We start from the raw sequence: 12,888 nt of genomic DNA, 5'->3' as shown, positions 1-12,888 counted from the left end.
TTTTTCTGTTGCTTAATAGAAAAGGCCAGCGATAAGCCAAATTCTACCAAACCGCATGTCTGCCTTCTTATGTGTGTTTCATGAGGGCAACCTTTCTTCTTAAAGTGAAGCAAATTGACATCGACAGCCTGCAATATCCACTGATCTCACTTGAAAAACATTATTGCAAATTCTGTGTCAGCAGAAGTGCTTTCCGTGTTGAATAATTCATAGCAATCACTACTTCATATAGCGCACCTGCTGACAGGATTTTGAATCACTTATTAAAATATGTGCCGCTAGCCTTACAATTAAATCTTTGAGATCTACATTCACTTTGCTTGGATAATGTTTTACAGAGCGTTACATTTGGGGTAATGAAAAAACTGTTTGCATATTAACTGTATATAATTTTAAGGGCCAGAAACTTCATCACTGTATTAACTGATCACCACAAAAATCACAAAAACCAAGTCAAGTTTACTGGCACGGGTAACTTTGAGAGGTTTTATGTTAAAGCAAACACCCAATGCTGCCCTGAGTCAGAATGGCTTTATATCTGAAAGGGACACAGTACATATTTGTCCTTCAAGTTATTTTAATCAATTCAAGACCAGTGTATTGCGCAACAAAGTAGATTCATATGAAGCCACTTATTGGTTCAAATGTGTCATTGTCCTAAATGTGTCATTGTCCTAAATGTGTCATTGTCCTGTACTTCATGGCTTAACCGATTATGCTATGCAAGTTCCATATGTGTATAAGGCATGAAGGGAAAGTTATGCAGGCATTGAGAAGAATCCTTTTTGTTTCATACGGCAGTGAACCCAGAAAAAGTTGTTAATGTAGCAGTTAGAAACCAAATACTTTTTGTAGAAGCCAGGACAGGTTATATCTGGAGAGTAAGATGCCATGGCTTCAGTCTCTCCAGCCATGCCATTGTGAATGAAGATGTTTTGATGGGAAGGTGTCTCCTTAAAATAAAGGTGGAGCTGGGGCTGAAGACCTTAAGGATAATTGTTGACGGTAGCAGATTTTTTACCAAGTATAATTGGTCACTTTAGTATGTAAACCCCAATAATTGGTTTATGTAGTAAATGGAAAAGTACATTTTAGGATTTTAAAGTGACAGATCTTCTTTAGACTTAGTTCCTTAAAGTGCACTAATTTAAAAAGACAAAGTGGTTAAATTAATTTATATGAGTCCTGAAAAAGGGATGCATCCCCTTTTTGTCCAGTTGCTTCCTTTAGATCACCATTAGGAGTCACATGCTCTTTTTCTATGTATCATCTTTTGCAGGCAGTGGTAAGCGCTTTCACTTCATATGCCACCAGATACGAGTTCCTGGAGTTTTTAGTCTCACTTCAAGTTTAACTTTGCAACGGCTTTATTGTTTGTTTGCATTTGCTTATCATTATTGTAATATGTTCTTAAAAGTATTCATGCAATATTGCATTCATATAATAATTTACAACTATGAATTGGTTATACTGTGTGGATACAGTTGCCTAATAAATACTGGAAATAGTTTTTTTTATTTTAGTTCTACTATTTTTCATTTCTGGGTTTCCTATGAGAAAATGCATTTTTTGATGAAATACTTTTGAACAGTTACTTGTTCTTCATGACAAAATGCGTTTTGTATTAAATTATTTCCCCAAATTAAGATGTATTCAAAAATAATCATGGGAGGTAGTGGTTATAATGTTTGTTTAAACTGGTAGCATAGTATTTGCCAGTTATGAGTTTCCTATAAAATATGGACAATGTGTCTTGTGTCAATCCAATAGTTAACAATTTCTTTTAATAAATAATTTTTTTCTAATGAATGATAGAGTTAGAATATTTTATTTTTCATGAAGCATTGCGACTCTGCGTACTTTGATTCATTTATAGTTTATTTTCTTGGAGCTTTCTGAGGAACCACACTGTGGGCTAACCTTAATACTTTTCTTACATAGAAATGATTAAGTGGAAATTTGCTGAATTATACTAGAATATAGTTCAGTTTTTGTGGTTTTTTTAATTGACATTTGCCTTTGATTTTCATCATTTTCAATGACGCCATAGAAATGTTTTTGGTGAGAAATAAAGTTTTAAACCTCCATGCAGACCAGTGGTGTAGGCCTAGGGCTGCTGAATAGCAGATAGCCCTGTTGGGCGATAAGTCTCCCCGGTGCGCCACGTCTCCTTCCACGATTTGGGTGATCTCCCTTGTAACAGGCCCATATGCACTGTAGAGCACACCCTCATTAGTACCTTGCTCCATTCCGCACGTATCCTGGCGATCGGCAAGTAATCTGTTTTAGATTATTATCAGCATTGCCATAAAATCCGCTCAGATTGCACAGGGAAAGCCACCCAAACCATCACTTGACTAACAAAAATGGCTGTAGATCTGCAAAAGGAAATTTATTGAAACAAAAGGTGATAAAACTGATATCACACATATCTGTACACAACACTGTATTTACACAATATGTGGCTCCTGTAATACTTGCTGAAAAGAAGCTAGCCAACAAAATACCATATTCTTAGTATACAAACAGCTAAGGCAACATTCCCTGCCTCTTGATAAAGGTCTAGTTTGACTAAAATATTGCTTTCTGTTGCTGGTGTAATAAGCACACGATACACCCTATGGTGTTGTACCATTTGTTTATACCGTTTTTCTGTGTATTGGGGAGAACATACCAAAGTCAAAATAAATTGATACATGCCAACCATCTCATAACAAAAAAGAAATACATGGCTTTGCTCTATTTTTAATTAAAATAGCCCTTCTCAATGCACTAAATTGTGAGACACTTAACGCAATGTGTCATTGTCTCCCTCTTGTAGCACTCCCACTGTTTCCTGAAGCTATCCATCTGTCTGCAGGATACATGCAATATTGGGGTTTGGCCCCATTGTATTAATCATTGCCACTATTCCTTGTCATTTGTATCATCATTATGCTGCAGGGTGATTGTTTTATTCTGAGAAGTAATCTGTTTTGTCACAACTCACAGAAGCAAAACCCCCTTAAGGATCTTCTACACCATATAGCTCTTTTTAATCACTGTCATAATATGGTCCCTCTCCAGAACCTTTGTATTGTCTATCAAATACATGTTTACCATCATTTCCAGTTCCCGGATATACCAAAGCTTGCATTAAGCCCAATTACTGGCTGTGCAAGGCCTTGCAAATTTTCACCTTGGCATGGAAAGAGGCAATAATTATATAAAGTCTATAAAAAAAGATTAAACTTATTTTAAAATTGAAACTATAGAAATACAGAAACTGACAGCAGATAAGGACCACTCGCCACATCTAGTCTGCCTGTTTTTCCTGTTATAAAGACTCAGAACCTTCATCAGTCCTTGGTCTTGTCTTAGATTCAGCTTTATGCCTATTCCATGCATGTTTAAATTTCCTCTCTGATTGTCCTCTACTACATCTGATGGGAGGCTGTTCCATTTATCTACCACCCTTTCTCAGTAAAGTGAAACTTCCTTACATAACATCCTCAATCTCTGACCCTCTACTTGTAGACTATGACCTCTCGTTCTAACGTTTCTCATGTTGTGAAATAAACTTCCCTCCTGTTAATCCCTTTAAGTAAAGGGATGATATAACCATGCTGGAATATTAATGGAAGCATCAACAGTGAGTTGTGTAAGCATGTTGGTGTACTAGCTAAGAAAACACAAGTCAAACCAGTGTTTGACACAGAAGGTATTTATTTCTAGAAGATCTAATCTGATCATTTCAGATCTACAAAAACTTAATTATAGAGGTTTATATCTGAACATTTATTTCAGTTAAAACATTTTGAAGACCAGGGCTATTTTACACACAACCGTTCAAAAGTTTTGAGTCACTTAAAAAATGTCTTGTTCTTGAAAGAAAAGCAAATTTTATCCATTAAAATAATATTAAGTGGGGAAAAAACCTGGGGCTTGGGACCCAGGGGAGCACTGTTTCTTATTATTGTCTGTCTCTCTCCTACTCAGACTGTATTCACGCATGCGATTGGCTGTATGGCCACTCGGGTCATGGTGTAATCAGCAACATTTTGAAAGGTTGTACTTTATTGTGTCTTCCTGTTTAAAAAAAAAAAAAAAGGTGTTACAAGTAATTTGTTTAGAATTTATGAATCTGTTCAACGACCTTCAACCCACATAACCTTTGATGGTTGTCAAGGCTGAGGAAGGAGGGGAACAAGGCTAAATAATGAGAGGGGAACTAAGGCTGTGAAAGGGGCGCAAAGGCAGCATTAGAAGGCTAATGGTGGGACCGGCGTGGGGGGACCAGTGTGCACCACAAGTGCTTGAAATACTTACCAAACACTTAGAGAAAACTTTTATATATCCCCTTATACTTCTTTCTCTGTACACTTAAAGCTAGCAATCAGTGTTGGCTCTGAACTAATATTGCATGTAGTTTTCTTTTTTTTTTTCTTTGATTCCATTCATTTTTTTGTAGGGATTTTAGATAATTAAATGAATACAGTCATTAAGAAACAACCTTCTGGCTAACAAATGGAGAGCCTTGCTCTGTGCATTTTTCACCCAGCTGGCTCCAGACAATAAACAGGAAGGACAAACAATGAGATTCCTTTGGTGTTATATCAGTGTCGCTCTTGTTCACGGATCTCCACGTGTATTTTCTTATTTTACGCTGCTCTTTTAAAAACAATCTATCTTGCCAAAAGCTTTGAAAATTGTTAGTCTGTTCATTTCAAAGGCCAAATGCCTTGCTTTGTGTTGTTTGTAATACTTAGATCAATGCGTTCTTCAGGTGTTCTTCACCTACAGATGGCTTTCACCAAGGATTGGTGTGTGCCTGGAGTGTGGAGAATCCTTTAATTCCTGACTTATTGTGCGCAGATATGTCATTGCCCGTGCAGGTGTTACTTCCAGCCACGTCTGGAATTCACCCCTAAATACCAACATTTCATCATTTTCTTCCAGCATCAGTCTTACCTTACGGTGGTTAATTATCAATAATTATTCAAAAATAATACAAAAACACATACAATTTTTAGGCATGAAGGAGTTATAACAATATAAACAAACTAGTAAGGACACATTCTGCCATCCTCCAATGGCATATCAAGGCTAGAAAATTGTCTGTATAAAAATTATTGTTAGACAAAATAAGAAAGTAGATGAACTATTGTGATACAAGGGTAAATATTTTCAATTAAAGGATTTATAAAATAAATACAATTTTTGATTTAATTGTGGAATTTATATATATATATATAATATATATATATATATATATATGATTTGTGTGTGTGTATGTATATATATATATATATATATATGTGTATATATATATATATATATATATATATATATATATATATATATATATATATATATATATCTAGATAACCATGTGTTCAGGTGACATTCCCTGGTTTAAGGCTGATATCCCCTGATCCCTCTTAAGCCCTAAGATATATATCTAAACCAGCATGGCATTTTCCTTTTAAGTAGTTCCTATATTTTTTGTTTTACAAAAGAATTTTACTAAAAAAACTATCACCTTTAAAAAAATTTATAATAATGCAGAAAAATAGCTTTAAAGCAATAGCAAACTACTTACACTAAATAAATCAGAAACAATATAACCCAAAAATATTAATGTCTGCACATCCATATTCTGCCCTAAGATATTTTAAAACCAGCACTGCATTTTCTTTTTAAATAGTTCCTTTATTTTTTGTTATACAAAATAAAGCCTTTTACTTAACAAAAAAATCACCTTTAAAAAATATATATTAAGAATACGGAAAAAACGCTTTAAAGCAATAGCCTACCGTTTACAAAAAATAATTCCGACAAAATATTCATGTCTGCCCATCCATATTCTGCCCTGAGATTTGTGTAAAAAAAGAAAAAAAGAAGGAATCATCCTATATTAGCATAGCTGCAGAATGAGGTATGAAGCTAGTCTTTGTCTTGCGCTCTCAATCGATCGTGGCATTGCTGAAAGTGGCTAGTAACCATATAGATCTCACGTCATAATACAGTGAGGGGATTTAAACATGTTTAGAATAGGCATAGAGCTATCCTTAGCCTAAGAGGAGACTGTGGGCTGATTAAGTCTGAGTCTTTCCTTGAGTAAAACAGGCGGACCAGATCAACTTTAAACAGAGCACTCAGGCCAAGTGTGCTCTACGCCTCTGCTTATTAGTAATTGGTGAGCTGATACAAACAACTTAAAAGGGGCTTTTCATGCTCTTTTAATATATAGCATTCATTTGTAGAAGTAGCATTCATACTGCAAGAAGTTAGTATGAACCTGAAAGTCTTTTAAAAATGTTGAATGATTTGGGGAACCTGAGTTTCCATATACAGACGGGAAGCCCAGTCAAACACATGCATATGTCGAGGAAAATATCGCCTGGACTCTTGGCAGTTTATGTATTCAGCTCACTGAGATCTTAGAACCACGTTGAAAATGCACTTCATCTATTACACCGGCTTGACTTCTGTGTGCTTTATTTATTTTCAACCAGATCTTAGTTCTAAACCTAGATGGTTAATCTTTATTTTATAGCATTATGAGTATAAGATTGTTGCATGCCGTGTATAATGAACAGACATGCAGTATAACCATTTTACATGTTTGTAGAGAGGGGGAAAACTATATGTAGCAAATGCCAATTTTATTATACAAAGCACAGTAAAGCCCAACATTCATTGTTTGCTTTAGTGGCCATTGTAACCGTGTAATAAGGCCTTTCCTTGCTAAGTGTATTGGTTGTACTTACGTACACTGGCTTATTAGCACAATACATAAACGGATATTAATCCTATTGTTCTGCAAAGGTTGTTTTAATTGCTTAACGTCTACATGAAATTATATTTAGTCTAATTATATTTAGTCAGTTAAATTTCCTTTTTTTCACTGAAAGGTACAAATAAATTGAATTAAATCACTATTTATTGTTTTGTATTTTGACAGAGTTCACTGGAAGGAAAGCTTAGCACATTGTTCAGGGACCTGCATGCTACAAAGCAAACACTCAGTCTGATTTTGGCCCCTGGACCAGAGTCTCCAGAGCGAGCTCATCACATACTACCCACTGCCATTTATTTAAGGTTAATAAACCATTTGACAAGATGCAATCAGTCCCTGGAGGAATGCTGTAGGGACTTGCTCACCATGACTCTTATTGTGCCATCTGCACCTTGGGTAAGTATATTCTTGTGTTTCTTTTATTATTCGATGTTTCTAAATGTGTTGCGGTCATTTTTCCTAAGAGATGTATCATGGGGTAGATGGCACATACAAGTAGTTGGTGACATTACAGATAGGAGGTGCCTCCTCTAATACATTTAAAGCCAAAAAGGGAGAAAGCATTACACAAGAGGTTGATTATCGTGTAGGTGCGCACTCATCCAGTTTTGGATACATAACAATTAGCCGCAACTATGTCCTTTGGTTTCAATGGGAGTGCTGACATTTGCAGGAAGTGTACTTGAGTATGCTTTGTGCTTATACTTCCTACAGGCAGGAGCCAAATTAAAGAGACTGAAGATTACTGAAGATTACTTATACAATAACTAAGTACGAAATTTGGATGGAATGCATGCAAAATATATGTGGACTAGACTGTTCCTGTCATAACCATAACAACTAAAGGTTTTGCTTCGGTACACCGTGCAAACTATGTTTTTAACTAGCTTCACTAGGGGTAGGCCACGGATTTTCAATGGCAATCGGTACACTGAAGATATCCTGCAGTTTATTCATGGAGTTATTCACGAGAAAACATTTTCTCTTTCAGAAAGTATGTTTGTCAACAATAATTTCCTGTGTAGGGCCTTAATAAAGTTAGACGGCTTCCTAATAAGCGTTATTCATCTCTGATAAAATATTTAAAATTACATTTGGCCTTGTAACCAATCTCATAGCTAATTATGTTTGTGCTTTTTTCCAAATTAGAAAGGATGTGGAGTAGTTGTTAATATACCCAATCAACTCAATCAAGATGCTGAATTTCCTCAAATTAAAAGTGTAAACAGCATTAACCCATTCCTGGCATTTCACTTACAATTTCAACACGCTTATCCCATAGTAGTGTTTCTTAAACTCTAGTGTTTGATTATAGGAGGTTTATGGTGTAATAAATAAATAAGGTGTAGCTTTTCATTTCTTCTTTGCTTCTACTTTTAACACTTTTGACACACGAGTGTTTGTGTTAAAAGAGTGGTAAATATGCATAATGCATGAATGTATAAATATAAAGATTATTTGTATGCTATAATCCTGGAGTGTTTCTCCAAATTCAGCGAAGCCTTCATAAGAGCAGAAGCAGACAGGACAAATGATTTCAGCTTCTATTGGGGGGTGGAAAAACTGAACAATTTTTATCACAGTATGCAGGTGAAGACTGTCAACAAGGAACAGCAAAAGTCAGGGAGACCTAGCCTTGGCCCCATAACAGATGTAGCGGCTGTAGACCCCCAATGCCAGCCTTTTATATATATATATATATAACTTCTAAAGCTGATTTTATACTAACTACACCTTATTATATTTATTTTACAGGCAAAAATTGAGTGTCCTGTGAGCCAAGAATTTACAGTGGAGAATGTGCTAGCAGCACTGCCAGCATTTCCCAAGGGTGCTCCACAGCAACGGGCAAATAGAGCCGCAGAGGCATTAGTGAAGGCCGCCAATTACTCCAGACTAATGGCAGGGCAACAGGTATCCCATACTTAACTTCTTCTCACGCAGGCATATATTAATTTGCTAATGTTCTCGTCTGTATCTGCTTGCCGTTATGTGCGAAATCAAGCAATCATCATAAACAGCTGCTCCAAAGTCTTGTGAGCTTCCATGGAGCCCAACTTTTCCCAGACCAGGAAACAGCCGGTTGACAATGCTTTATGGCATGTATAGAGGCAAGTGAGTTTGTAAAACCCAGGCCTTTTCACTGCACTGCCAGATTCATTTAACACTTCCCACGTCAGTAGATCCATTCTACATTTCCGGTTGATTTTGTTCCCAAGGTTTAGAAGCCCATATACACAAAATAAATTACAAGTCATTATAGTCACAGTGACCTTTATAATTGCAGCTCTTTTTATCTGCCACACTCAATTTAAACAGAGATTTAATAGAAACAGTTTAAGTATGTCTGTCATGCTGTAAACATTCTGATTTAATAAATGAATTAGAGTTTTATGTCACAAGTAATGAATATACGAGCATTGATTTAATTGGGGATTGTGTCTTTATTGTAAATAAGTCCTATTTTGCAGTTAAAATAATCAAGTTTAACTGTATGCCAAGTCATATTAGGAGAAGAACATGTTTTTTTTTTCCAGGAAAACCCATCTCGGTAATAAATTACATTGGACCCTTGTTTCCATTAATTGAATCAAGGCTATTCTCTTTGTATCCATTTTGAAATAAATAATTGAAATCTTTTTTTTTTTAAGATGGAAGTGTAACAAATATTTCTAAATGGAAAAAAAGTATTGTATTATGTAATAGCTACATGTTGGAAAAATCTCACATCTATTTTGCTGACGACAGGGATATAGAGCCCAGCTGTGCTTTGTTCTGCAAATGAATAATGTCCTTCTGCTGTAGCTGGAATCCCTGTATTTTGGAAAATAAAACAGCAAGGTCAACTTTCTTTGCCATATACAAAGCACTGTGACTAGATCTTCTCCATGTTATGCTTTTAGCTTTAATTAAAGTACTTCATGTTTTATGTAAGAATGCGAGGAAGACGAGGAACACACTAACTCAGAAATTAAACATATTTTAGGTCTGTTTTAGTCCCCTAAATATGGAGTTTCTCGATTTAGAGAGTGTGGACTTTGACCCATCACTTCTTCCGAGACATGAGTGGTGTCTCAGCTTGTACTTGGGCTTTGTCTCTGTTTATTAATATATTGTCAATAGAGTTATACGTTTTATAGGAGATGCCATCTGCGTTTGAATTACTTGTCCTGTTGAGTTACCAAGCTTCTTCATGGCTCTGTTTTGTCCTCTAGATACACGCTTTGGAAGCAGAACTCGATTTCCATCGAGGTATATACAGTCTGCAAGTTCAGTACACTGAAGCTCTTTTCCAAGGAATCAAGCAAGCCTATCACAATTTTCAGGAAAACGTGGCTGAGGTTGTTTGTTCTCCACTTAAAGGTAAGTGGTACACAAAAATCTCTCGCACTCACTACATAGCATAGTATCGTACAGACTATAATTGAATTAAAAAAAGCATGCAGGTGTTCAATGGGGAATTCTATTTATTATACAAGTAGAAGCATAGAAGTATAATGAACCCTTCAATCTGTATATTATATATATATATATATATATATATATATATAATAATTTGGTTTCAGTAACAACACTTCTAATAGCGTGATCTCTTACAGCACCCTTTGGTCAATACAAAATATTGCTGAATAATTGAATGTATTATTCTAATGTTATGTTTCAAGTATGACACACTGAATAAATTCTCAGTTTATTGACAATACAGCATAAAATGTCATCCAAGTACAGTGTGTGTGTGTGTGCGTGCGTGCAATGGGTCTAGCGATATTTTGATATACAAGTATAATTCCCATGGATGTACATAACAATCACGTGCACCTGAAATTACAATGTATGACATACTGTACTTTATGCTGATTTACTTTTTGTTCTAAATGCAATAAATTACATATTTTTCGCATTCCTTGCAGATGTCCTTTCTTCTTATGCAGAACTAACGATGGAAGCCAATGAAACAGCCCTCAGGAACTTCCTGACAATTTTTAAAAACAATGTTGAACAGATTCAAGAGGCTGTTGACACTTTGACTCCATCAAAGAAGCAGCAACACGAAGGTAACAATTTCATTTGCTTAAGGTTAAACGGAGATTTTTGGTATCATTGAAATGATGAAAGAACACTATTTTACAGTGGGTATAAATGAATTATAAAAATTCTGCATAGCTCTTGCATATCGCAAAATATTGAGACACAATATAACAAGTTTGATTCTGTCCACTAACTAATGGACATCATCTAGCACAGAATATATATATATATATATATATATATATATATATATATATATATATATAGATGCACAGTTGTAGATAGAGATCCTAACCTTGATATCGTATACTGTGCCTCACAAATGTTAAAAAAAAACAAATAAAAGGAAAGAATTCCACTCCTATTCCTGGGACATATAGAATAGGATGAGTCCATTTTTCTCTCAAAGCAATAATGACAGAGTAAAGTAGTGGATGAGTGACCATTGTGTACATTTGACATAATATGACATTTATATAGTTCTTTTATTCTTAAGGTGACGAGGCCCTTTCCAAACTGGGTAAAGATTTCTTCCTTGCTTTGGAAAGCTCACTGAAGAATTGTGGAGAAGAACGAGATAAATCAGCTCTTGAAATAGAAAAACTAAAAAAAGAATTAGACGAGTCTGCAGAAACACTAAACAGTTTAAAGAAGGAGAGGAAACAAAAAGGTTCATCTAAAGACTTTTCCACAAGATCTGAAGTAGAAAGCACTGAAGGCACTGGACTTAGTTCCACTGATCAAGGGAAAGACACTGCGTCTCAGCATTTTGGTTATAGAAAGAAGAATTCTCATCCTATCGTTACAAGTAGGAATGAGCAAACCTCAGAGAAGCAGCCTATACAAGAGAAGCAAAACCCTGGCTTTGTCCATCATCACAGAAGCAAAAGTCTTCAAAGAAGTAAAAGTGTTAGAAATCCATCGCAACCTCCTTGGCAAGATTAGAGGAACAGCAAATTTGTAATAATTTTCAAAGTGTTTTCATGTTCGGAATAACCTTCTAGTTGTGAAGTCAATCCTTTTTATTGTGTAATTTCACTAAGCTAGAAGGAACCCTGACCCCTTCATCTAGAGAGCCTTCATGATTGTTTCAATACCACTGAGTTTAATTTACTAGCGCTAAGACGAAAATTGCTGAAAAATCATCTTGGGTTATTTGTTAACACTCGGAGACTCCGCTCTCCAGGATTCTTGTTACATTAAACTGCGGTAACTTTGGTACTATACACTGCAAAGATGTCCCCCTCTGATTTAATTTCCTGTTAGTATATGATTCAGCCAGCATTCTATTTTTTATAGTTTTTCCCATTAAAAAAAAACTTTGGCTATGTTAGAATTTGGTGTTTAGTGAATCCCCTTACACATCCAAAAGGTTTTGATTCCTTCTTACATGGAAAACAATAACAAATTATTCAAATGAAAACACTTTGAAACAAATATTTTTATCCGGACTTGTCCACAAAATAAACTATTAACGCATTTGTAATATTTAAAAATAGTTTTGTATAGAATATAATTTAAATAAATATTTATATTAACTGAAACACATTGGTTTAATTAAGGACCAATCATTTTATAATTCTTGGAACCTAAAGCACAATTTCCAGTTTCCTACAAACATTACTTTAGAGGACCACTGGGCTGTTAACATGAAGCAAGATATTGGTCTTAAATGTCTTGACTACAAGAATGTGATGATCATAAAGTAGCTTTTCTCATTTATGTACAGTCTGATGGTCTAGATCTGTAGTGAAATGTACAATTATCGGATTTGTGATTGTTAGGAAGTACCATTCAAACAGTGACCTGGTAGAGCATACGATTTTATATGCCATGGACCAGATTTTTTCATCCAATGTTCGCAACCGTGGAGGTTACATCAAGGGATAAGAATTTTTCAGTTTAGTCAACAGATAACTTCAAATTAAATATAAAATAAAAAATGCATCAGACTTAAGAAGCACTAAGCAGTTTAGAGTGAAAAAAAGTTTTATTTTGTTTTCTGTAACAACAATACTACAAGGACCTACAGAGTAGCTCTGGATCTTTGTTAGCTGTCATCGATCACAGTCTACCCA

At 35.2% G+C, this 12,888-nt stretch overlaps 1 protein-coding gene across 1 annotated transcript in view; it reads left to right on the top strand.

The window, feature by feature from the left end:
- Positions 1–11,755, top strand: part of LOC149303019 (uncharacterized) — a 37,898-nt gene extending 26,143 nt beyond the window's left edge. Inside the window, exons 8-12 of the mRNA XM_089481744.1 lie at positions 6,947–7,177; positions 8,537–8,695; positions 9,997–10,144; positions 10,693–10,836; positions 11,307–11,755. Coding sequence (XP_089337870.1) covers positions 6,947–7,177; positions 8,537–8,695; positions 9,997–10,144; positions 10,693–10,836; positions 11,307–11,755 — 1,131 coding nt within the window. The remainder of the gene's footprint in view (positions 1–6,946; positions 7,178–8,536; positions 8,696–9,996; positions 10,145–10,692; positions 10,837–11,306) is intronic.
- The last annotated feature ends 1,133 nt before the right edge of the window (positions 11,756–12,888 follow it).

The sequence above is a fragment of the Sceloporus occidentalis genome, unplaced genomic scaffold, assembly GCF_023333645.1.
Source record: "Sceloporus occidentalis isolate IW3139 unplaced genomic scaffold, rSceOcc1.0.p SCAF_16, whole genome shotgun sequence".
NCBI classification, from domain to species: domain Eukaryota; kingdom Metazoa; phylum Chordata; class Lepidosauria; order Squamata; family Phrynosomatidae; genus Sceloporus; species Sceloporus occidentalis.
Note: the sequence above shows the minus strand (reverse complement) of the source record. Positions and strands in the feature narration are given on the sequence as shown.